At 47.2% G+C, this 26084-nt stretch overlaps 6 protein-coding genes across 6 annotated transcripts; 2 read left to right on the forward strand and 4 right to left on the reverse strand.

Moving 5' to 3' along the window:
- Positions 1-1939: 1939 nt before the first annotated feature.
- LOC118509641 (neurotrophin 1) lies at positions 1940-24848 on the reverse strand. Its single transcript, XM_036050548.1, has 6 exons — positions 24729-24848; positions 17284-18009; positions 6475-7379; positions 3952-4092; positions 3621-3776; positions 1940-3546 (listed from the first exon to the last, which is right to left on the reverse strand). The coding sequence occupies exons 2-6, from the start codon at positions 17827-17829 to the stop codon at positions 2403-2405; spliced, it is 2892 nt and encodes a 963-aa protein (XP_035906441.1). The 5' UTR covers positions 17830-18009; positions 24729-24848; the 3' UTR covers positions 1940-2402.
- LOC118509745 (trypsin I-P38-like) lies at positions 9827-10915 on the forward strand. Its single transcript, XM_036050875.1, has 2 exons — positions 9827-9973; positions 10045-10915. Exons 1-2 carry the CDS (start codon positions 9937-9939, stop codon positions 10857-10859), a joined length of 852 nt encoding a protein of 283 aa, XP_035906768.1. The 5' UTR covers positions 9827-9936; the 3' UTR covers positions 10860-10915.
- LOC118509743 (trypsin-like) lies at positions 11377-12445 on the reverse strand. The gene is made up of 2 exons (XM_036050874.1): positions 12324-12445; positions 11377-12255 (listed from the first exon to the last, which is right to left on the reverse strand). Exons 1-2 carry the CDS (start codon positions 12355-12357, stop codon positions 11432-11434), a joined length of 858 nt encoding a protein of 285 aa, XP_035906767.1. The 5' UTR covers positions 12358-12445; the 3' UTR covers positions 11377-11431.
- On the forward strand, positions 12644-13646 carry LOC118509746 (trypsin alpha-3-like). Its single transcript, XM_036050876.1, has one exon. It carries the CDS (start codon positions 12702-12704, stop codon positions 13545-13547), a length of 846 nt encoding a protein of 281 aa, XP_035906769.1. The 5' UTR covers positions 12644-12701; the 3' UTR covers positions 13548-13646.
- LOC118509749 lies at positions 14207-15197 on the reverse strand. Its single transcript, XM_036050880.1, has 2 exons — positions 14797-15197; positions 14207-14702 (listed from the first exon to the last, which is right to left on the reverse strand). The coding sequence occupies exons 1-2, from the start codon at positions 15160-15162 to the stop codon at positions 14280-14282; spliced, it is 789 nt and encodes a 262-aa protein (XP_035906773.1). The 5' UTR covers positions 15163-15197; the 3' UTR covers positions 14207-14279.
- LOC118509739 (chymotrypsin-C-like) lies at positions 15566-16797 on the reverse strand. The gene is made up of 2 exons (XM_036050869.1): positions 16186-16797; positions 15566-16088 (listed from the first exon to the last, which is right to left on the reverse strand). The coding sequence occupies exons 1-2, from the start codon at positions 16621-16623 to the stop codon at positions 15630-15632; spliced, it is 897 nt and encodes a 298-aa protein (XP_035906762.1). The 5' UTR covers positions 16624-16797; the 3' UTR covers positions 15566-15629.
- Positions 24849-26084: the final 1236 nt, after the last annotated feature.

The raw sequence follows: 26084 nt of genomic DNA on the forward strand, positions 1-26084 counted from the left end.
AGTCGATCGTTTTCGCTATTGCCAGACATAACTACATTAAATTTTGCAAATGTTGCTTATTGTTGTATATAAACATACAAGGACAAGGAAATCTTTGTACTTGCATAATACCCGAGATCAGCTTCCATCGATCAAGTGCAATTTATAATTTATTAGTATCACATTCATGCTCGGTATCGTTGAAATGTTTTCATAAATCATTCGCAAATCGAACGGCCTGTTATTAGCGTACCATATGCCATTTCAAACACCCTCTCACAGTGTAATGCGTGTAATGGTAGAACCAATCCATCAACGAACCAAACTGAATGATTTGATCGAAACACTGCATTGCGGTGAGTTTAATTTATTTCACTCACGATTCTCACCGGGCATCGGATCGGATGCCGCAGATGCACACCAAACCATTGAAACAAAGTCGCACTATCGGAAAGGGAGGGACGATGCTCCAGGTACTACCTAACAGCTGGGCGCGGTAGTGAGGGTGGACTGAAGAAGAAAATTCGAACGTGCCGCCCGTGAACATTCCACTATACGGGCCGGCGCACCATGTTCGGGGGAAGGTGCGTTTGGCAAACTATTTTGCGTCAGCGTTTTGACCTTGCCCATGGGATGACACTAATCGTGGCCGGGCACGGACGCAACCGGGCTGGGTTGAATGAATTGTCTCCCTTTTTGCAGCCGAAGGTGTGCGAGCATTGGTGAGCATTGGTGGGTTTGGGTGACATTCGGAGGAGAGTCCGTTCGATGGGGCGCAATCAATTGACACCGTAGTGCTGTTACGTTTGGCAGGCCAATGTCTTTTCCGCTATTGCCGGGTACAAGGTGAAGGTTTCCTTTGTTCGCAATAAAGAATGGAAAAGTTTACATGCACCTGGAGGGATCAATATGCTTTGAGCCGTAAGTTTAGTTACTACGAAACTACAAATCGATCACCTCCATCAATGTACCAAGAATCATTAATTCGTTAAAATAAAAAATAAACAACAGAAGAATTCCAAACCGTTGCTAAACAAACAGTCACAAAGTTTAATTTACATAATTTGCTGTGCTATTTTTTTTATTTTTTGTGTAAGCATAAAATTCTTCACGTGCACAAATCAAAAATTTAAATTCCACCATTTCAAATCAACGGAAAAACCGAAATGTGGAAAAAAAACATCGCACACTCGGTTCAGCACCCCTGAAACATCGAGCGCTCAGCTTGGTTGGAAACATCGCACTCGAAGTAGGCTGTAGCTCAAAATACAAAATTCAAATTGAACGTTGGAAGTGCCGTGTGCTGTAGTGAACTAAAAATCTTGTAAAATAGAGTTGGCTTGCTGAAATATTTGTTGTAAATAAGTAAATACTTTTCCGTCTCTTCTAATTCCTCAAAATAAAAGAAAATCATTCGTTTCAAAATTAAATCATTAATTAGTTTTTCAAAATCTTTAGCTTGGCACTGGCACTATAACCTGGAAAGGTTTCGGCCAGTCATTTCCGGCTTTCTGTGACTTGATTTAGCAAAGCAGTCAGTCCTGCGTGCGGGGAGGCGGTCTGGATGGGATTTAAACCCCGGTCACTGTCGTCTCGGCCACCGGACCTTTAATCTTACATTTTGTATACAAAAAAGGCTTGTAATTACCTGTACGAGGTATTACGATCGTTCTGTAACTTGTTATCTTCGCTCCGTACCTAGTTTAATGTTTCAATTAAAAATTGGCGCGTGGGTCATTCCTTATTTATCATTTGCTGCCACTGTGCATCGCAGCAACCATAGAAAATTGAGCTGCAAAAATGAATCGCAGTACGCATGGAATTTTGCTCTATAAAAGGCTGGCCTTCATCTTTTACTCCAAAAATTTGGTAATAGTACATTCGGGTTTAGCGCCATGAAATCGGTTAGCAAAGAATTGAAAAGAATTTCTTTCAAAAGTGTATTTAAACATGAAGGAAATTCGTTCATCGTACATAATCACAGCGATACCTTTTATTTCTGTCCATTCGGTCAAAGTAACGCATCGCTTCCGTTCCGGGGATACAAACAAGCCTGAAGTACTACCTCATCGAGCAGGAATTGTTCGTGTGACGAGCAACTACTAGTTTCTGGTTCGCTTCCAACTGCGAATCGCTTGGTAAGTAATCGTTTTATTTTTTTATTTTTCGTACATCCATCTTCACAATTTCATCGAAAGGGCGAAACGTTGGGCGAACAGTCGCAAACTGCTGCTACTTGGTGGATTCGCTTAATGAATAGCTGCCTGCTGCTTAACACTTAACACTTAGCCGGTAGGGGTTTTAGTTATAAATTAGCTACATCTCTAAAGGGTTGATTGCGTGAAATCGAGTGAGTATTGTCTCTTGTTCATTTGAAGCGCGAGTGTGTGTGTGGGTGTGACAAGGAGGGGGGGATCAGACGGTCAGTGAAACCGTGGCCTGCCGGTAATCACCGGCTTCCAGCTGTTGAGCGACGTGTGACTGTTTAGCCCGATCCGGTCAATCTGTTCCTGCGTGACGTCCGGCACTTCTTCCTCCTCGAAGAAGTCAATGATCGGATGGTAGTTGTAGTTGATACGCTGATGTCCGTTGGTCGACGTGACGGTGGTCGTGCTGGTGCTTACCGTGCTGGGCGGTTGTGGCTGTGGCATGGTGGACAGTGGAACCGTTGGGTTGATGCCAACCGCTGTTGTTGCCGGTTGCGATATACGGAAGATGACGGGCGTCTGTTGTTGCTGCTGTTGCTGCTGCAGCGTGGTAAGCGGTGGTTGGGGAGTAGTGTGTTGCCGACGGCGATGCTTCTCGATGATGTTTTGGGCCTGCGTTTGGGGCAGCTGGTCCAGCTTCGACGGTGGCAACACAGCAACCTGATTGAGCCGGGAATCCGTTTCGGCAATGCTTTGATCGCCATGCTGCACGTTTGACGCCTTTCGCAGCGGTCTCCTGTTGGGCGCTCCGACGTTTCCCGCCCGCTTCAAAGCGTTCTCCGTCGTGTAGTGAGGTCCACGCTTAAACGGGATACCGTAGGCGAGATCGTTGGGAGGCGGGCTTAGGTAGGTGTCGAGCGTTGGAGGTGCGATAAAGTGCGGATGCTTCGGTTTCGAGATGGCCGGATGTTTCGGGGGACGATCGAACCGGGTCTTGCCCTGTCCTGGTGGTGGTGGGGGAGGTGGTGGGACGGCCGGTAGATGCAGAGGACTTTCGTACTTGGGCGGTTTCACCCGCTGGAACCCGTTCGAGAACTGGTACGCAATGTTATCGTCCGACTCGTCCTCATCGACCTGGTCGAACTGGAGCGTCGAGTAATGGTGCGTGTTGCGGATCAGTGTCGACGCTGACTCGGTCGGATCTTCCTGGATCTTGGACTTGAAGTCGTTGTAGCTCGTTAGCGGAGGGAACGTTTCCCGATACCCATCGATGTGGCAGGAGCAACAGGTCGGCACTTTGAAGATGTCGACGTGCAGCCCCCGGGCCGCATCCCAGCTCAGCAAGCGATGGTAATTGTAGATCTGCACGCACCGCGACCGGAAATTGTCCGTCAGATAGGTGCACGAGTCTTGCGGTGTACTGCAAAGTGGTCAAAGAAAATGAGAGGTGAGAAAGTGAGAGTGAAATGTAGTCCGGATGGTGCTGGTGCTTACCTGCACTTTTCCAATCGTAGCGTCTGCGTGTGTTCGCCCGTGTTGACGATGTACTTCCACTCGCCGGTCGCCGACCGTGCCTTCTGGGGACGGGCGTACCGGATGATGCTGGGGCACATACTGCCACCGGATTTCGATGGGTCATCTTCTCGCTTTCTGTAGCGCGGGAAAGCGTATGTCATTTGGCATGTAAATAATAGAAATGAAATTGAAATCTTCCCAGAGGTTTTGCATCGCTTTCTATCTACCAGCCCGGTCGAGAAAGCCATCCCTGGGCCTCGGGGGGCCCTCGGGGGCTAGGGGATGTCGAAAGTTGGCACCTTTTGCTTACCTGAGCTTGGTGTTGATGCCCTGCGCAATTTCCTCCGGCTCGTACACGGTACGGTCCTGGGCGCTCGCTTTGTCAATGTACTCGGCCAGCAGGGCACCGATGGCATGCCGGTGACGCGTAATACTGTACATGATCTCGGAGCTGTAAAGAACAGGCGGAGAGAGAGAGGCAGAGGCAGAGAGAAGATGACCCATTAGTTGTGTGGTGTGGTGTGTTTGGCTCTTATATGTGTAGCACGAAACTGGTACGGAAAAACAAAACAAACCCAAAACAATACGCTCAACATATGACCATCCTCCGGTGAAAGTGGTTGGAAAGCAAATTGTCCAAATTTTTCACTCTTCTCAATTTCCATTTTCTCCCAAAAAATAGATATTTGTTTACATCGCACCGGAGAGCGTTTTGAGATTTGCTTCGAAACAAAACCACCCTAGTTGACAGCTAGCAATATCGATGGCTACTTAATTAGTGACAGCTGTCAAACGTAATTCACAGTCGACAATTTAAATGTTCCGTTTCGACTGGTAACGTTGGAAACGTTGGCGCAGTGTTGAAGCAACAGCAGGAAGTGAGAGTTTGTTTTATTACGCGCGATTAAAACATCTTGCCCCGGTAAAAGAAATGAAAAATTGCATTGCCCCGCACCTGGAACAAAAAAAAATGCAGTAAAACAAATGGAAAGCATCTTCGGCGTGCAACGTTCGACGGCTTTTGCAACGGGTTTTTGGGGGCGCAAATCTATTCTGCGCTATCCGCACATCGCATCCAAGCGTACGGTGGTCAATTCCGAGTGGTTCAGTTTACATTTATTTGCTTTAGTATGCAGCCTGCGTCCGACGACTGCCAGACGAGTTGTTAAACAATAATGCAGCAAATCAACACCCCCGGTTGTGGGGGGATGGCGGCCATTGGAATTATGTTGTTCAAATGCGATCGCACCGCCGGGTGGCCATTTTCTAATGGTTTTAACAATTTACAACCGTTTTTCTGCCTGCCCCGATACTCATACGCTCACGATTCCGCATCGTTCACGTGATTGCCGCCATGGCTGATTGCGATTGATACAGCACGCGCATTATTATGCGCGTGCGTGATCGGCCCCGATGTTGGGTTGCGCCTTTGTTCGGTCGCTGTGAAAGTGGACGGAAGTGGACGGGTTTTGTGCCCGATAGGGTGGAGCTCGTTCCGTTTAGTGCTGTCACGTTTGGGGGGAGTGTAAGCAAAAGGACGTTAGCTCACAGCCGATTTCCGTTACCCTGCGGTATTACGAGTAGCAAACGTTACATGAGGATGAGTTGGGGTTGGTTGTGTTTTTTATCCAAGTTATTAAGCCACCCGGATTGTGATAACCAAAGGTGATACGCGATAAAACCGTCCACCCATACGCGATAAACCGTCCACACGATTCATCAACATTCGTTGCAAGTACTATCGGGTGAAATACGTCGGTGGAAAACACACGCACAACCGGGAATGACGTTGCTGTGTATTTCGAACGGAAAACTATAATGAGGGACGCTCCATTCCCGGTGGACGTGCATCACGACGCACGTCTTATGCAATAAAATGCAGTCCAATCAGGGCTGATGCTCCGATGTTACTCATCTATCAGCCCTAATCGATCTGCTTGATTCACAGCTATAAAGCGAGCTGCGCGAGATGCGGTTGAGATTGATTGAGCGAGCTCATTTACGTGTTTTCCGTCTGGCCCGGAACGGAAGCTGAGACGGATTTTTAGTTGCGCCGGATCTTGGCGTACTTGGGGTGAAGTTGGGGAGAAGGAAGTTGCGTTGGGAAGATGGAGAAAGTTGAAAACGAAACACTAACAGCTTCACATTCGTGTATGGGAAGTTTGAAATGACCTGTCATCAGTCCGAAAATACGAAGACCGTGCAAGATGTACAATAGGCTAGAGATTAGGTACTAGCACTGTCCATCGCCTGCTAATATTGAGTCAAAGCCGGAGCGGTACAGCCTCTATTGTTTTGCGCAATGTAATCGACTAGGAGCTGTAGCAGAAAAAAAAACTCCCAAACATGGTGCAAACACTCCGATTGCATCCTTTTCTGCCGATGGATCGAGCGGCATCTGATCAATCAGCGCATTTCGGTTACGCATGGTCGCGGTAATCGTTCACGTACAGCTTCACGTTTCCGGTCGATCAAACCGTTAATATGCGAATATGCTAGTCACGTTCCATCTCAGAACACCTCCGGGTGGTGTTCGCCATTCAACACCTGCCACCCCTGATCGTGGAACGAACGAGCTACCGGGGGCAGAGTGTTGAAGCTCGAACAGCGTCTGCTTCGCCTATTAAGACTTTCTCCTATTATTAGATTGTTTTACAACTTCTTCACCCTCGCAATCCCGGATCGTCGATGTCGACGATCGTGTGATCGAGTTTCTCGCCACTCGCCTAGAAGGGGAAAAGGGGGGGGGGGGGAGGAATGTGGAGGCGGCAACACCGCACCGCATTTAGTGCCTGAAGCCAGTGAGTAGAAGCGCTCTGCTCTGATCACTTACGTGGGATAGTTGGCGACCCGGATACAAACGCCGCCCGAGAAGTATTCACACTTTTCGTTCGGCTGTAGCGTGTGCAGTCCCTGCGGTCGCTGACGGCCACCGATGAGTTTCTCCGCCACCGGTCCACCACTGCTGGACGTGCCGTTACCGTGCGTGGTCGTACCGGACGCACCGTACGCATCGACTTCCGTTCCGTTGAGTCCGGCAAAGGCAAGATCTTCGATCTCCTCCAGGGTTAGCTTGCGCTCGGTGACGGTGCTGATGACTTCCGGGGCGCGAGTGGTGGTCGGCGATGATAGTGGACCGATCGTGTTTACGGCCGAGGCCGATCCGGACTGTTTGGGTGAGACTTTGGGAAGGGTGACGGGGATTGGACCGTCGGAAGCCATCGCTAGCTGATCGCGCTGCGTCCCGGTAGCGTTGAATGCCGTCATGTTAAGCTTTCGCTCGTGGTACGTCATTCGGTCGTCTGGTTTTCCGTGTGTCGTCTGCTGCACGTTGAAGCGGGGCAATGATTGTACGAGCTTTTCGAAGAACGGTTGCGGTTCGTTGCGGGCTGACCGGCCAGCCTCTTCGTTGCTGGTGTTCGATGAAATAGGGCGTACGTTGGCGGGCTCCTGTTCGTCCACCATCAGTCGTCCATCGTTCAGGTCGGCCGGAACCGGTGGGACATCGTTCATGCGAAACCCGTGTGGTTCCGAGCGTATGCTGAAGCTGCGCCGTAGCAGATGATTGGACAGTACGCCCTCATCCTCGACCAGTGCTTTATCGGCTTCTTCCAGTCGCTCCCGATGCTGCTGGTCGTGCAGTAAACTCTCCTTCTTGGCCACGGTACGGATCATGTTTGCAATGTCGTAGACGAGCGGTAGAATCAGCTCCGGTCGGTTGCCGAACATTGATTTGACCTGCAAAATAAGAGAATGAAACAGATCAGTGATAACGCCAGAAAATGCAGTAATCGTTTCGACCCAATTCGCGTTCACACTCCCGTAAGATCCGTGTTCTAATGGCGTAAGAATGTAGGCTACCATCGCCAAGGGGGTTGCAGTTGTTTCCGATGAACGGAATGTACCGACCCGTGTGCAGAAGGCCAATCGGATCAAAAATCCAGTTGCTTTACGTGTGGCAGACGGAATTCCACACATTCAATCAAACCCCGTGCCGTTTACCGTTTGGCAGATGATGTTCGGTGGAGCATCCCTCCATTAATTCGCAAACTGCTGCAACTCGCATCTTCCACTCCACAGATTCGTTTATCCCATTATCGGCTTCATCAATTTGGTCTAAGCGGATTTTTTTTCTTGCTGCTGGGAGCAATCATTATTCATCGTGTGCGGTAGGGCATGGAGTCCGCCCATGAGGAAGTTCAACAAGAGGCATAGAATTAATGATTCGCGATTGTGTTCCTCTTTCGATAGTCCGCTTTGGGTCGGTTCGGTTTTGTGTGGAGCCTTGGGGTTTTGGCGGTGGAATTGCAAATTAGTGTTTAAAAGAATATTCGCGAGTGGGCGATGAATGTCTAATTTTGGCCATTCTTTCGATGATGGGGATGATGAGAAGAACGTGTGTATCGTGTGCTCAATAATGATCGAATGCTTAAAATAGTAGCAGGTTTGATGGCGATGGTCGTGAGTGCTGACAGACTCTACTGTAAATAAGAATTTAGTTTTATAACTAGATTATGAGAAGGTAGAGATGACTTTCTTTTTTCCAGTATGCCTTTGTTTGATGATGGTATGTACGAAGAAAATATTTTGATGAAGTCTCTGACAATGTATGGATGCTAGAGGATCAAGAGATCCTATTCTTGCTGTAAAGTTTGTACAACTTTTTTGTAAGAATTTATTTTCTTTTTTATGGTTTTTACCCAATTTTCGTGGGTAACTCGAAGTTCCTTGAAGATCGCGCTTCGCAATAACACATTTTCCACTTCCTCACAATATCTCGTAGATCGAAGATAAAGTTGAGCTCTACGTTTTGAAGTATCTGTTAGAGTCATCCACTCTGCTGAGGTGCTCCGGAAGCATATTTGGAAGAGGCGCTAGTTGCTAACGCTGAGCGCCCGATACCGAATTCTATTCTTATTGAGTGGCGATACGCTGGACTGAAGGATAAGTAAAGCCAAAGAAGCCAGAAATGGTAAGCCACGATCTTTCGCACTTTTAGATGGTTATAGATTGATGCGCGGACACTATTTTTATCTGCTATGAAGTGTGTTTTATGTTGAAAAAGCAAATGCTTCGAGAATTGTTATCTTTTGGCTGACTCATTTGTGAGAAATTTCAAACGTACAGTTCAAAATGTCTTCACAATATTAATACATTATCAAGGCCGAGATACAAGCCCGATCTACTCTGTACTAAAAACTTGACCAAACATCAAGAGTTAAGCGGACTTGTTGTTGTTCCGTAAAATGTCGGTCATAACAAAGACTTTGTATTCTAGAAATGATTAACGTTACGTAAAACAGGAAGCTGTATTTGCAAACATTCAGCAAAACGGTTCTTATCCTTATCAAGACCCCATCAATAAACAAGCCACACACAGTTGAAGTAGCTATCTAATCGACTGCCAATGGAGAGGTGTTGCAATTTCTTCAAATCAGCGCATAGGACTATAAACAGCAGGAAAGCCATTTCGTAACCAAAATTTTATTATTATCGTTGGCGGTCGTCAGTGCACAGGATGGGAGGAGATTTGTGAAAAATAAATAATCTGCTTCTTTTTTTTTAAATGTGCACTCGCGCCTGTCAATGTAACGTCGGCATGGATTACCGGCGGAATCGAATGATAAGGTAACTCTTTTACAAGCTGCTATGATGTGAGCGAATAGGGTATTTTTATAAAAAAAAAAACAATACTTGAACCTCTGAAGCACGCAAAGAACATTAAATGGATAAAATATCTGCTTCATTCGTGGGAAGAAACGAGACACAGCAGCATAGTAGAAAGGATCGTTTCAATGCGCAGAATTGGAAGCATCTGCTAATCCATCAAGCATTGATCCATTGGCAATCAGTTCTATAAATTAATAACCGGTCAATTAGCAGCTGATTCACCGCAAAGTGATCCATGTCTGGCTGATTAAGGTTGACAGGAAATTTCCTGTTCAAAAACACAGCTCATTCAGCACAGCTCCGGTTGGGGCACATGAGCCAGTAGCAATCTAATCTGTTTCTCGTTGGGGAGGTGTTGTAATTCCCTAAAATCAGTGCATTCCCCATCCTCCGGCAATGAATTTCGTAACCTCGCGTTTGTCTTATCAAAATCACCGCCACTTGCTATCGCGCCCTAGACGGAAGGAGATTTGGCGATAGACATGTAATCCGCTTCCTTCTGCTACTGCTGCTGCTGCTCAAATTATCGTGCCGGTGGGATGGAACGATAAGATGGCTCACTTTTTCCTGCCATTGGCATTGATTACAGTGCGCGTGCTTAGTATCGATCTAGCGTTCGGCAGCAATGCAGTGGACAATTTTTCTCGTTTGTTTGGCGATCGGTAAGTGTTGCACGGCGGTATCGTTTCCAGTGAGCGCTTCTAATGATTGGGTTTTCTTTGTCGACCGTCAGCCATTCCGCACATTCGGGCAGATAGCGCCCAGTCGGAGGTGGTAGATCGGGCACCGCGCCTGCTCGGCGGTACCAATGCACCCTGGGGTCAGTTCCCGTCGGCCGTATCGATTAACACCACGTTCAATCTGCACTGCGGCGGTGCGGTCGTTGATCGGCAGCACGTACTGACCGCGGCCCAGTGCGTGTTCAACGCGAACCAGCGACTGATCGACCCGTACTGGATCACGGTTCGGGCGGGCGACATTGCGCTTGCACCGGTCGGTGCCCGTCGGCAGACGCGCAAGGTGACGCAAATCTTCGTCCATCCGCAGTTCAACATCCGGACGCTGGAGAATGATGTGGCCGTGCTGCGGTTGGACCGTCCGTACGAGCTGCCCTCCAACACGATCAATGTGGCCAACCGGACGCGCCGCATTGTGCCGAACGGTGCCAACTGTCAGTTTGCCGGTTGGGGTGCGTCGGCGACTGCGGTCAACGCACCGGTCAACGTGCTGCAGCGCTTCCTGCCGATGACGGTGAACGATCGGGACACGTGCAATCAGGCCACGATGCATGCCGGGCGGGTGCAGGAAAGCCAACTGTGCGCTGGCAACACGGGCGCCTCGAACAATGCGGCACCGTGCAACGGTAATGCTGGCACCGGGCTGTACTGCGAGCGGGTCCTCGTCGGTACGCTGTCGTTCGGTATCAACTGTGGCATTGCCAACAATCCGCCGATATTTACGCAGGTGCGGTTCTACAACGATTGGATCGATCGGCAGTTTAACCAGACGGTGGGTTTGCCGGCTGGGTGGACTCCGGCGGTGCTGTAATGGGTTGACGAAGTTGGAGAACAATAAAGGTGATCAAGCTGAAGTTCTGCACTGTACGAATGGATTACTAGAATAGCGATGACTGAATATTCATTCTATTTCTTCTTCTTTCTTGGCCTAACGACCTCTTAGGTCATGTCTGCCCTTTCTGGCTTACTAGACTTATTGATATCGCATAGTTGGATAATCAGTCCTCACTATGGGGGAACGGCCCAGATGAAACTTGAACCGAAGTCCTGCCGTGTGAAGACTTGCGCCACTGTCGCTCTACTTATACTACTTCCATTAATTTTATATTAACGCAATTTGGCCAGATGAGATGTTAAATCTTTTACTTAGAACTTGGTCTACTGCAGAAGACATCGCTCACGGTCGAACGGCGTCGTCGGTCAATCCAATATACTGGTCATTCTGGTGGAAGCGTCACCGCTATCACTTCATCTTAGTTTGGCCATAATTTCACTCATCAAACAATTCCGGCACAACCATTCCCACAAACTTGAAAGACTAGAAACTCTTCCTTTGGTTTGATCTTCTTCTTTATTGTAAGCAATGTTGTTGCCAACCTCTCCTTACATTACCGGGATGGGCGAAGTACCGCCGATCGGGATGTCTTGCCGCGAGAACTGCTCCCGAATCCAGGGCAGATAGAACCGGATCTGCGTGTACACACCCGGATTGTTTGCCTGGCCGCAGCCCAACCCGGTCGACAGGATGCCAGCGAGACGGCCCTCGCAGAACAGCCCCGTACCCAGGTTGCTGGCGCAAACACCGGGTCCAGCGTTTGTCGCGCCGGCACAAATCATCGACTCGCGGATGTTTCCAAGATGGACCGCCAACCCGTTACAAGTGTCGCGGTTCAGGATCGGTGCGTTAATGAACTGCTGCACCGGTGTTGCGGTCGCATTGTTCCATCCCGCCGCCTGACACGCCTGCCCATCGAACGCGATCTCCTCGTAGAAGACGGCAAAGTCCAGGTTCGGCACCGGCACTATCGGGACGAAGAAGTTCGAGCTGGTCCGCAGCACCGCAATGTTGTGCTCGAACGTGAACGGATTGTACTGCGGATGGACGTAGACGGCCTGGATGCCGATGCGCGGTGCGGCAAAGTTTAGCTGCAGCATGCCGGAAATGATGTTCAGCTGGTTCGGGAAGAGGAGCGTGTGCTGGGGCGTTAGCACGCAGCGTGCCGCCGTTAGGACATGGTTCTCGTTGAGGATGACGCCACCGCAGAATGCGTTGTTGGGTGGTGCCGGTAAACCGACGGCTACGATCGATGGAAACTGTCCGTTGATCGCGTTGGTACCACCGGCAATGAAGGGCAGAAATGGGTCGTAGCCTTCCTCCTCCTCGGCGACCGCATACCGCTGCGCACTGGCAGTGGCACAGACGAAGGCTTACAAAAATGGAAAATGCTGTTCAGCTACAACTGGAGCAAGAGTTTGACAGATGCCGGAAACCTACCGAGAGCCAACACGGTGAACACGATACTTCTCATGGTGCGATGTGCTGCGGACGGCCACTTGCAATACACTGGACCGGGGGAAACTAGAAACGTTTGCTGTACACTGGCCTTGCATGCGTCCTATCAGAAGATCTGGATGCTCCCCCCCCCCGTGCCAGGGTTTTGAGCGGGAAGGGCGAGATCTTGGGTGAGGTTAGGGTTAAGTCCATTATCATGCCGACGCTTCACAAAACCGCAGAGCCCAGTTCGGTAGTTGATAAGATAAATCCGTCACTCTGCAACACAACCGGTGGTCGATACAGCTACCGGTGCTTAAACGTTGGTGAGCGCCACTTGCACTCAGTTGACGTCCAGCATTAGCAGGCAACGGACCAAACATGCAGAAGTTGGTAGTAGTTTTCGCCGTACTGGCGCTGTTGAGCGGTACCCAATCGCTGCCGTCCGAAAATGCGGGACCACGCGTTACCGGAGGCACTCAGGCGCAGCTCGGCCAGTTCCCGTCCGCGGTAATCATCGAGACACCGTACATCACCCAGAACTGTATGGGTACGGTGGTAAACCGGCAGCACGTACTCACCGCGGCCAGCTGTGTCATGAATCCGACCTCGTGGGTGCTCATCAATCCGTTCTGGTTGCGTGTGATTGCCGGTGACATTAACGTCACACCGGTATCGCCGAGGCGCGAGGTCCGCAACGTTATCCGCAGTTACGTCCATCCGAACTACAACCGGCTGACGGACGGCAACAATCTGGCGGTGCTGCGCGTCGATGTGCCGTATCCCGAGTTCCACAACACGATCGAGCCGGCCCTGTTCAACACACGCATCCTGGCGGACAATACGCCGTGTCAGTTTGCTGGATGGGGCGCTGCCCAGAACCAGGAGACGGCTCCGGTACGTGCGAACCAGTTCGTCGTGCCGCAACCGATTCTGACGACGGCTTCCTGCAACGCGGCCAACGTACACAACAACCGTGTACAGCAGACGATGATCTGTGCGGGAGTAGTTGGCGCGTCCCCGAATGCTGTCTGCCGCGGTAATATGGGCGGTGGACTGTACTGCAATGGCCGTTTGACCGGAGTGTTGGCGTTCGGGTTGGGATGCGGTGTCGCTAACCAGCCGGCCGTGTACATGGACGTGCGACAGTACACCCAGTGGATCGAAACGCAGTTCACGCGTACGGATAACCCACCGCCTGGCTGGACTCCACCGCAACCATTGTAAGAACCTGTGTGGCGCATTGCGGCGCACCTAAGATCAAACTACCAAATAAAGCGTTTCGCCTGATCGTGTGACTCAGGCCTGTGCCATTACGCACTCGAAGTGTTTGTAGAAGTTCTTTAAAGTGAAAACCGTGCTCTCTTAGTATGTTTGCATTCTTCGTTACACAGTACAGCTATTATCACCAGCGAATGACACATAAAACTTATGGTAGCTTTCTAGGTGCGAATATTGTACTCGTTAGCCTTATGGATCAAGTTCAAAGCCTCTCGAGGTTGTCGCATCAAAGTAGACGCATTCCAACGAAACGAGCCCGATACTAATTAACGATAGATCGTTAGTCATATCCTTGGTTGGTAAAGAGTCGTGGGTCTTCACATGACCGGATATCAAATACCGTCCGGATAGTTCACCTACATGCAGCACTGATAGGAAGCCAGGAAGCCAATAACTGGCTGGGGGGAGAGTGGGGAGACCTCTCGAACTTGTAGCGCCAGAAGAAGAACCGGATACTGAATTTTCGTAAGTATGCTCCGTGTCTACAGTATCTTTCCACTTTCGTGAGAAAATATAAGTTGATGTAGCAGCTTCGGGTGATGTGTGAATCATACAGTCTCCATCTCCATTGCTCCATTAACCAGCTAAGAGTTAATAAAAAATGATTCTGTGTGTTCTACGAATGCTTTATTCAACAGTTATAGATATGTGTCAAACGCTTCATTGAAGACGCACTGTTTAAAACTCATGTGGATTCCATCCTACTGCCATCGGTTGGGTACGATTGAGCTGCTCATGTATCCAGTGAGTTACGAATCGAAGTTGAAGAAAGTGAAATCTTCTGCTATTGTCACCATCCAACACTGTCAAAGCTCCTATTGCCGTCAACTCTCCGTCGCAAAACATCGCATCACCCTGCAGGAGTGTAAGGGCTGGATCCGTTATGCTCTCGCTGCATATGTTTGCCTCCTCTCTAAATATTTCCAAGCAACAACTGTCACAAAAGTTACGATTACGGATGATCACATTGTATGCTTGCAGGATTCTGGAGCCTGCAGTTGGCACTCTCAGCACATCACATTGATGACCCTGTGGTACGATGCGCATTCGAATATGAGCCTCCTCGATCGCATTGCTCGGTAGGTGGAAGGGTTCAGCAAGCTGTAGAATAATTTTAACAAGCGATAAATTCGATCGTGCGAGATCTAGCTAAGCGTGACACTTGAGTGGTGGTGGTGGGTTTGGTGTTACTCACGCGTATAATGGCGACGTTGTAGTCACCTGAATGCACACGATAGTGCTCGTGGACGAAGATGTGCTCAGCAGTGCGAGTTTGGCGAGTATTTGCCGGATGCGTAGCAGACAGATCTCCTGCAATTACCTGTACCAAGCGGGCCGGATATACGCGAGTTTGTCCAGCGGTCATAACACAGAGGCCTGATGCCAGAACGTGGTTTGCATTGATCACTACACCAATGCATTCCTGATGACGGGGAGTGCTCACAAAAACGACCGACGGATATTCACCCTGCACTACGTTACGCAGAACGGTGTCCGTCTGTCCGTAGCACCCTACAATGATGCCAACCAGCAGAAAAACGGAAAGCACTACCTTCGCCATGGTGTAGACACTAACTGACTGGTACCTAGCTTCCGCATGGCGAAATGTGACGACCAGTGGACCTCCGAAATCGCCGTATCGACCACGGTTGATGGAATCAATATTTTATCCGTCATTAGTTCCAAAGCAACTGATAACACTTCATAGGGGGAAAAACAACTTCCCGTGCGTCGCACGGTAGCATGTTCCTTGAAATGTGCGACTGCGGTCACTTCGATTTCGGATGATAAGTTAAGTTGTTGGACCCGTTTATCAAACAGCAGACCGCCACCGTATACGAAAAGAGGGGTTCCAAAATACTAGTAATCAGCACTAAAACTTCGACACAGTTTCACAAGCGGATAGAACCGCACACAACTACTATAGGCAGGCTGATGTATGACCCAGTTTTTGTACGCTTTGCTGCAGCAGATTAGAACATCCTTTTTATTACTGCTTGCCTACCACTAAAGTGATGCTAATCTGCATCAAAACTCTACCGGGTTCCACCCTTCCGGCATCGGCTGCGTTCGGTTGAGCTGAGCGTTTATCCAGTGAATGTAGAACCGTACCTGGGTGGACACCAGGTTCGGTTGCGTCTGTGGCTGCTGCCCGGGCGGCATAAACGTGTACGACTGGATAGAGGTAAGCTCCCCGTTGCAGAACATCGGATCGCCCTGCACGACATTCATCACGGTCGTCGTGTACGTGCAGATGGCGTTCTCCTGCAACGTAAGCTCCGTACGCCGTTCGGCAGCACAGCTATCCCGGTTGCGTACGTTCACGTTGAACGTTTGCTGTCGCGGGATCTCCAGGCCGGGGTTGACATCGGTACCGGGCGGTCGGTACCAAGTCACCACGTAGCACGGATGCGCTTCTGGCACGATGCGCATTCTGATGGGTGCCTCCTCGATCGCATTGCTCGGCAGATGGAAGGGTTCGGTAAGCTACACCAAATGACCGTCATAGAGTAGAAAAGAGTAAACCCACTTGCTGATGGATGGATGGCCACTGATTGAGGAAGCCAGCATCACGACTACTTACACGAATGATGGCAATATTGTTTTCGAACGTGTGTGGACGATAGTTTTCGTGGACAAAAATGTGCTGCCCGGTGCGGGTCTGGCGCGTGGGAGACACCGGACTCACACTAATGTCACCACCAAACACACGCACCAGCCGGGCCGGAAACACGCGCATCCGATCGTAGCTAAGCACACAGAACGCGGACGTTAGGACGTGGTTCGCGTTCACGACCGTCCCGAGACAGTACTGATGTTCGCGTGGAGTTTTCACCAGTACGACCGACGGAAACTCGCCCCAGACCGTGTCCCGCAGTACGGTTGGCGTTTGGCCATCGCTTCCGCACAACGCACCGAGCACGAGCAGACCGAGCAGGGAGTATTTGTTCACCATGATGCGTTGCGCCCACCAAGGGTAGTGTGGGCTGCTTGAAGTTCTTGCACTTACTGAACGCGGCATTGATTTTTCGGTGCACTAGGACCGGTAGCTGCAGCTATCATGCAGCTTAAGCCTGCACTTTATCCTGTGTATTCCTCTAGCCTAAGCCTGTGACGCGCGAAGCATTGTGAAATGTTGCAATGAAGTCATTCGCAAAACCGTGGAGCTTCGATAGCGTTGTGCAATGGACGGTGCACATACCCTGTACTGGGTGTATTTAGCAGCTTGTGCCCTATATGAAATTAGTTACTTTAAAGTGAAAGTTGTCCAAATCTATCTTGCATACTATCGATGGTCATTAAAAATGTGTTAAATCGCCATGCAAGGCTCAGTTCGTTCATGCTTTGCAGAAAGAGCGTTTGCTTTCCAGTGGTTTCCCCTTTAGCTAATTCTGAATGAAATTGAAATAGTTCTTTGATGAGACAGAATGGTGGAGGACAGTAAGCAGAAACTGAGGCATCGCGAAAATTGCAAATTAGTTTTATAAAAATGTTGTACAGGAATACATGTTGCATACATTTGAGAAAGACATTCTTTTATGCATGGGAAAACCAGTAGATCTTTTAGGGAGTGATTGACTGCAACTTTCACGGAACCCCCATCGGTGCTGTCCATGTATCAATTGTTAAAAACCCCACAGAATTGCAGCATTTAAAAGAAAAAAAAACATCAACTACTAACCTGCTCCAGCGATAGGGTGTGTCCTTCCCGCGAATTCACCTGCGCCGTGATCAGTGCGGCCAGGGTGGACTTTTGCGTTTTCGACATCACCTTCAGCAGCGGCAACACCTCGCCAAACTTGCGCTGAAACTCCCGGTTGGCGAACGCCTTCAGCATGATCCGCTTCATGCGCTCCGCCTTGCGCTGGAAGTCCATCGAACCGGGCTCGACAAAGTCCACGTCGTCCATCAGCTCGAAGCTGGTATCGTCGTCCTCCATCAGGAAGGGTTCGGCCGGATCGGCCTGTACCGGACCGGCCGCCAAACCATCGCCGGTCGGTGGTGGCGGTTTGGCGTAGCTGATGATTTTGTGCGACGGTTGCATCTGCTGATCGGTACCATCGCTCACGTAGTAGTACTCATCGTCCGCCTCATCCTTACCATCGTCTAGCTCGAAATCGGGCAGCCCGGAGTCGGTTGATGCGTGGGCACAGGAGTGCAGCAGCAGCAGGCTAGTCCCGAGGACGACGACGGCCACCACCAGCGTGAGCTTAACGCGTGATTGCATGGCTGGGCAGGGGAACACTGACCACTGATAACGACCCGTATTGTTGGGCGATTGTTTTTCACTAATTACTTTTGGCGCAAACGATTAGCACGCGAGATGGTGGTCACTGGTTTCATGCTCGTTTGTGGTTCGCGGTAGGAATAAATGTTCTCCTGTTCTTTTCTCTTGTTACGTTGGTGGCTGCGAGAAGAAAATCGTTCATTTAGTACAAATTTGTTTTTCCTTTTAATGCTTAATGCGCCCAATACATTTTATTCAATAAATTTACATATTTATCGCAAATTTCTTCATAGCAAAGCTGCTTTTTTTAATTACTGTCAAAAAGATGCATTTACAGTGCGCAACAGAAAAAGAGACCATTAGTATTCTTAAATCTAACTAGAACAAATATTATATAAAAAACGTATATCTACGTTTATCACACATCTTTGTAGAACATGAATGTTAGCCCCAACTCCAATTTTTCTAGTTAATCTCAAAAACCTAGTGGTCTTATCTGTTCTGTTACGCACTGTACTTGTAAGAATTCTCTATATCCTCTATTCTCTATCTGAGTTATCATCGGCTGATCATCTTCAGCGATCGGTGTAAACCATTATAGTTCATAGGTTTTATCTCATCTCAGAACTGATCGATCCTGTGCCAAAGATCAACCGTCACTAAAATGCACGATAAAATTAGTTTTCGTCTTAATGAGTTTTTGGCCAATGCCCAAAATGAGCATAGTTAACAAAACCTTCAAACCGCAAGTGTTTTGGTGTAGTCCAGTAGGTACAGTGGTAGCAATGAAATCTCAGTACCCCAAAAGTCTTAATATATTTTGCTACTTTAGGCACATGCCGTTTTGTAAACAACATAGGTGTTATCAGAGGATTTCCTGCTTGATGATAACGTTAAGCCAAGTGAGTTCACTTTGAGGGTGAGACTGGTTTTGCCAGCTTTCGATACACCCCAAAATCAAGATATGGGTTTGGATCGCTGCGACCTCATATTGAACCATTGCTGCTTTTTTATACCTTACTTAAGATACTTTCTTAAGCATCATATTGAGGAGTCTCCACACGAAATAGGTGCAGAATTGTGGTAGAGTTATGAGAGAACAAACCTTGAACCTCTTAAGTTTCACCATTAACATACGATGCCCCTGTGCCGCTTACTTTCGATCGGGATCTCACCAACTTTCATACCGCAAGACCCAGTTCCGTAAGTTGAATTGGCGCAGAAATGCGATTCCTCTAATTAGCAAGCTGATCGACAAACCGACGAAGGTAGCAAAAATGGACGGAAGCAGTCACACACTTTCGATTCGAGTCGGGCAATGATTTGTCACACGCATCCGATTACCGTCGTCGCCAGTCGCAACTGATACCAGGAGGGCAAAAAGATGGAGCAGGTTGTTTGTTGCTTCTTGGGTTGGCGTGGTGTCTCACCAGGCATGAATTTGCCTTCTTCCAGAGCGAAACTAACCTACCCCACACACACACACACACACACACACACTAAACCACACCCTGTTCCTTGCACCCTTCCTTGCTGCACCCGTTCCCCCGGTGGTATGTTGACATTTGTCTGGGCTTTCTAATTGACGCACAACTCCCGAGAAACGGAGCGGCTGAGGTGTGTGGTTGAGTGGGATTTGCGGTTCCAGCTAGATGATTTATTTTACAGGAAATCGACTAAAACCGAAAACCGGGAATGGTGCAAATAGAATCGTAAAAAACAACCTGGACCGATTGGAAAGCGTACCACCATGCGCGTGTGTGCGTGCGGTTTGCTTTTCTGACCGAACGTGAAGTGAAAATTACTTGCCACAATCTACGAGTCCCGAGTACGGGACCACTCAGGACGACAGTTTCAGCACTGGCGAATGCTTATCACGAGTCTCGAGCACTGCCCGAAGCACGTTACACAAAACTGTGTGCGCCATGCTTCCGCACTGCCACTTGCTTCGTGGTTCGTGGCACACGTGGCGTTTGAGGAAGTTTCGAAGCTACCGAAATGCGAAGCGACCGAATGGAATCGAAAATTATGGCGCCAACGGATGCTTGTGTTGCACCCGGTGTACGATGGTTGCGCATATTTACGATGGCGGTGGCGTGGTACGGCATTGTGAGCTTTTAAACTTCCTGCTGCAGCCCGCGTGCCGGTGCGGATTCGGATTGGGTAATTTTGGCGTTGGCTTCATTCTGATGGGATCGCCTACCACGTTGGAGTAGGTGCTCCGGTGCGCATGCTTGATATGCGCAAGTGCGCGGCTTTACGCTTCCTTTACGTGAGCACGTTACGTGTCCCGTTCGGTTGAGTTGTGTTTTGAAAAGCAGAAGTGTAGAAGCCAGAAGCAACGGAGGTGAGGACAGGAATAAGCTGAGCAAAAGCATATGACCGGGTCTTCCGGGCATCCTCTAGAGCGGGTCGGTTACGCGCTGGTTGGTTTGGTCTCGTTTTGCCCGGTGTTAAAATCCCCCCGGTATCTGTGTCGTTGCAGGTCAGGGTGCATTGGGACGTTGGGGTTGAACCGAATTTATGGTGACTTAAGCTTAAAGTGGGGCTTTGAGCGAAGAGTGAAAGATACGATTTTTAGCAAATGCAGAGGTTTTATTTGTCTTGCTTTACTATAAGCCTTAGCGTTGTATAGTAAATACTTCGTATGGAAGGAATGGTTTATGGGTGATTCGAACCCAGACAGAAGGTGTTGTAGAGTTGTCGTCTACAAACATTACAAGTGGATATGTTGTTAGCATGTTAATCAAATATTATTTTGCTTGATCAATTGCAATATCTTCATTTGAGATTGTTCAACTGCATCCTGCGTTTTGCTTTTAAGAGGATGAAGAATACATTTATATTGTTTTTCCCCCCTCATTGAATAATTATAAGAAAGCATTATTAAACATTTTTGCTTTTTTAAGCTGCTGCTTTCAGTCATAAATCTTTCGATGAATCAGCAAGCAGTACATATTTGAGGAAAAATTTGATTTATTAAAAACCAATTTAATTCTTAATATTTTTAAATACTTTCTAACAGAGCGAATGTTCGCCCAATTGATTGAAACCACTGTTTTGTTTATTAATGGTTCTAAACTAAAATTTACTTTAATTAGAAAGTAAGAAAAGCATCCACTTTTACATTCGAATGCAATTGTGCTTTTGGAAAATTGGAAAAGTACCGATTTCGTATTTCAAAACCTTGCCAGTGCTGGCTATCTTCAATCGATTCAGGGATGAAATGTGTGAAACTATAGCAAAGTTTTAACAATTTTAATAAAATAATGAATATTTTTATTTTGCTCCCCGGTGTTATAAAAATTTGTAGTGTTTTATAACAATAGCAAAGATTGAAGCAATGGAAATTTTCTAAATAATGTGGTGATATCCTCGTTGAAGATTTTAATCTTGAACACAACTTTACAACAACAAAAATTAGTTTAGGGATATTACTTCACTTTAAAAGAATCAAAACTACGGAACATGTTGTTTGGCCGGAACTGTTCAGCCCTTCTTAAACCTGTTGCGCTTTACTGTTGGGTCTCCTATATTTTGAGAAAAACAGTTCGGTTTGATTGACAAGACAAAAAGTTTAAGTACGTCTTTTTGAGTACTTTTTTTATCCTGTAAGTCACTGAGAACATGAAGGAGCTTAAATTTTAACTTCCAACATTTTCGTCTCATTTACATAAATGCCATTCCTAAGGAATTTAATATGGATAAAATAATCCTTATGCATCATTTCTTATCCAAATATCAACAAAGAAAAACAATGTACTGTCTCAAATTAGGACCAAAAAGAATGAAAACATCTAATCTAAAAAATAAAATATGGAGTGATGAAATGCGCAATGAATTATAAAAAAAACATGTGGGGGAAACGAACGTTGTCGATGATTGATAAAGGAAACGTTCCAATAATGTTCAAACCCAGTCTTTTTCTTCTTCCTTGGCACTACAACCTCGAAAGGTCTCGGCCTGCCATTTCTGGCTTTCTGGGACTAGATTTTACCCGTAGATGGGAAGTCAGCCCTGCGTACGAAGAGCTGGTCTGGGTGAGATATGAAACTCGGTCTTGCCGTGTGAAGACTGGACCGCCCTAACCCAAGCCTATCCTGTCCAATCCATAATCCAAATAGATTATGTTTTATGAGTTCTGCATTGCCAAACTTATGGGCAACATAAGACAACTCATCAAAACGCTTAGATTGGTCACATTCTCAAACTTGTTTTGAATTGTAGAACAAGCAAAGAGAAAAATGTGGAAGAATTTTTATTAAGTCTTCACACTGAACTAATGCCGATCAGTTTCCACTGCATAATTTGCTGTGCTACTTAACATTCAACATCTTCCAAAGAGCATGATGTACCGAGGGAGAAAGATGGTATTCGAATAGAAACATTGATTTATTTTAAATTATTACTGCTTTTAAAGCATATTAAGTTTTTCTTGCATGTGTAATGAGATTAAAAATTTCTCACTCATCCCCGATGCAGAATATTAGCTCACCAATGAGGCTTTTCATTGCCTCTACTGTGCAGCAAACGGAGTGGCAAAACACGGCGTAATTTCACATGCTGCAATTTGTCGTGAGAATTAAGTACAAGCCCTATGCTCATGCGTGATAGCAAACCGTAGATACATGTACAAGGGGCCAAAGGAGCGAAGGAAGAAGAAAGCACCTCCCGCTTTCATTACTCTCCCGAAACGACGGTGGCCTAGAGTATGGTGGCTACTGCAAAGGAAGATTGTTGTTTTACTCTGTGCAACATGCGCAACCACAGGCAAACAAACACAAGCGGAAAGCACTACACCACCATCAACAACAACAACCGAACCTTCCAACCCCAATGGGCAATAAACGCGCAAGTGCAATGAACTTGAAAAATGCTAACCACCATCGGTTCGGTAGCGCGCCGTACCTACCGCACCGAGTGCAAGGTGAATCCGTCCACGCTGACAGCACAAACGGAGTTGGAAAGGTTTAAAGAAAAAAACCTACGCCGCGCGCACCCGTAGTGAGAGCGCTCTCCGAACGCAAGATTTGAACGGGAAATTAAGACACGAACCCGAACGTGCGCGCGCGGTGGCCTGTTTGACTACCGCGGGAAGGCTTCCTTGCTGGTGTGTTTTTTGGGGGGTGCTACCGCTTCTTTTTGCTTCGAAGGTTTTTACAAGCAATCATATTAAATGATGATATTTACGATTTGTTAGCTGCGGGAAGATAATGAACGGGGTTTTGACTAGTCGGCGGGTGCTTTCTCCCGCTGCTTGTTCACCGCACACGGGTTGTGATGGGTCGCTGTTAGAAGCACAATATTATTAGTACAACAATTTGTGGCATTTAAATTTGAGTTACAAACGAGCAAAGGGAAGGAAGGGGTTTGGTTTTGTTTGAGAGACGCTTTGAGAGGCGAATGCATGGCGTGGATGGTCGGAATGGGAAGGAACCATCAAAGTGGCGAATTATAATGCAATTTGATTAAATAATGATTTTTATGAGCCATTAACAAGGGAAACTGATCAAATTGTTGACCTTTTAGTGATTTGTTTTCACTTGTTAGTAATCGTATCGTTTAGTGATCGATTTTCTATCAAATTATATCAATCAGTGCTTTGACTGGATTGATTTGGATTTGTGTCTGCCGGAAGCGTACGAAGCTGAGTACATTAAGACTTATTTATAACATTTTATTTAATTATACTCCTCTTGAAACATTGTTTCGCTTACACAGCTATAAATATCAGTAGCTAATAAGCTGATAACTGATTATACGAAAAAATAGAAAAGGTTATGACTCTCATGACTGTTTTTGGGTTCTTTTCAATCCAAAAAAGGATTTACTACAATTCAATCATATTTTGAGTTTTCCTTTAGCTTCATGCCTGCATAAAATCAAATTCTGCGAACGGATACTAATCCAGAGCGATGCAAGACAAACCACACTAATAATTCCATTTGTTGCATTATTAAATTAAATAAAATGCAGCAAACGTTCCTGGAACGATCGAATCCAGCAAGCGAGTTCGGAGTATCTTCCCCTGATAATCTTACAAACAACCAAAATACTGACATTGCAAATTGACACAAATTTTGTTTCCAACCTTCTCATCCATCCATCTATCCATCCATCCATCCATCATACTCCATCCGGTCCATTTCATCTGACCCCGGATAAGGTTTCGCCAAAGCCAACCTGTGTCTTAGTAATAAATTTTACTTCACTCCATGGAGCACAAACGGGGTGCGAAGAGTGTTTAAATAGGAAACAAACGGCAAAGAGAATGTGAAAAAAAAAACGGTTCAAACTCGCAATTTGGCACAGTTTTGCTTTGATTAACCTCATTCCATTGCTACACTTTGGTGACCGATCGGGAAGCAGGAATGGGGCGAAAGAAAGGGGTGCCGAGTGTGAGTATCATCAGTATTTTTTCTTATTGTCTTGTTAAATCTGTTGTGCCATAAGGGAAAGGAATTGCGTTCGATTCGGAAACACTGCGCTAGAAGACACACTTGGCTGTACTTGGTTCTAGGCCGGAACTTGGACGTGGTAAAGCGGATCGACTGATCGTACATCGAACTTCGTTTCGTGCTTCCACACACTCGCACACGGAAAACATACACACATCACAGAACCTACACACACATACACACACACATACACTAGATGTAATTGCAGCTGGGGGGGAAGAACCGGGAATGCAACACCTGTGCCAGTTTGCTGCACATCCGAATGCACCACCCAATTACGCCGCCATAACCGTTCGGGTGTGAAGATTTGATGAGTCGTTTGAAGAGGGCGCACTTGAAACACTTCACCCCAACGCCAAAGCAATAGTTTACTTCACTGACGATTGTTACTCCAAAAAACAACTTCAAAAACGTTAACCAGAAAAACGCCCAATAGTAAACCTTTTCTTGTTGTGATACACAGCCACTATCCAAACACCAGTACACGTACAGTACACAAACACAAGTGCGTTCGAACACACGCGAGGCCCGCCAAAACACGACCGAACGGTTGGAAGTCTCGCACCGGATTGAGTGCTCACTCCCCGGACCGGACTGATCCTTCGCGTTGGGTGGTTCGCGATCGCGAGAGCTTGCCTGCGTACGCAACATTTCTCCTGCTGCTCTCGCCGAACGCACGCCATTGCACGGGGCTGGCGGATGGCCTCTCTCGTCGAACCAGCTCGGGAAAGTGGTGTCGGCTCGGTGTGTGTGTGTGTCTGCTCTCTTTCTGTTTTTCTTCTTTTGGCTTTGGCTTACCCCCAATCCACTTCGCTTGGAATGTGCGTGGCGGCCAACCGCTTCGAGCAGGCACCGTATGATCCGTGACGTCCGTGACCTAGAGAAAAAGCATCTCAGGCAACAAGTACGACAACAAACGAACAGCATTGCTGTTTCCTCCCATTCGCCAGCCAGCACTCACCACCCAGAATGGATGAGAATGGGCAGATGTGTGGGAGATGAAGGGGGAAGCTGTGGAGTGTCCATATTGAGTTACGGGAGTTTGACTTTCAAGTGAAGCAAGCGACACACATGCTTCCTTGTTTTGATTTAGGAATTAGGAGGACCTTAATTTCTAAGAGTGGTAAAGATAGTTTTAGAATCTGTTATTTAGCGATAAAAAAAACATTCAGCACGACTGTATGGGTCAAACTTGAAGCTAAATTGGACTAGTAAGAGATTTGGATCAGATTACACAAATGTTTACAAGTTTAAAATAAAAAAGCCATTAGGACATAACGCGCCAGCTGAGCAATCTACGTCTTATTGTAGTTCTACAGTGTAAGAATTATTGAACATCGATATAATGGAATAATTGAATCACTTAGGGGAATGTTCTAAATTATTAGAGCAATATCCCTAGCCCGTTGTGGAACCTTGCAATCAAGTAATGGAGTTTCATATGCTGTTATGAGAATATTTCAACGCAACTCTGCTCTCTCTCAACTCTATTCCAATGCAACATTTTCTACAAATTTTTTGTTTAATGACCGTTCTTCTTATTCTTCTTCTTTCGTCGAGATATACCACGATTCGGTACAAAAATTCAGCTTCCTGGGCCTTCCAGCTCTACTTCATAGGTTTGTAATTACAAAAGCCTCTATGATTGAGGACAAGGCAACTTTAGCCATTTGTTCGTCCGTTCGATACAGTTCAATAACATTCTGCATTTTAACAGGTTGATATGGTTAGCTTAAACAATCGGCAGAAAATCAAGGGCTGACTGCAAAGTTCCATAGTTGCCTTGCAAATGTCCTT

The sequence above is a fragment of the Anopheles stephensi genome, chromosome 3 (genome assembly GCF_013141755.1).
Source record: "Anopheles stephensi strain Indian chromosome 3, UCI_ANSTEP_V1.0, whole genome shotgun sequence".
NCBI lineage: Eukaryota > Metazoa > Arthropoda > Insecta > Diptera > Culicidae > Anopheles > Anopheles stephensi.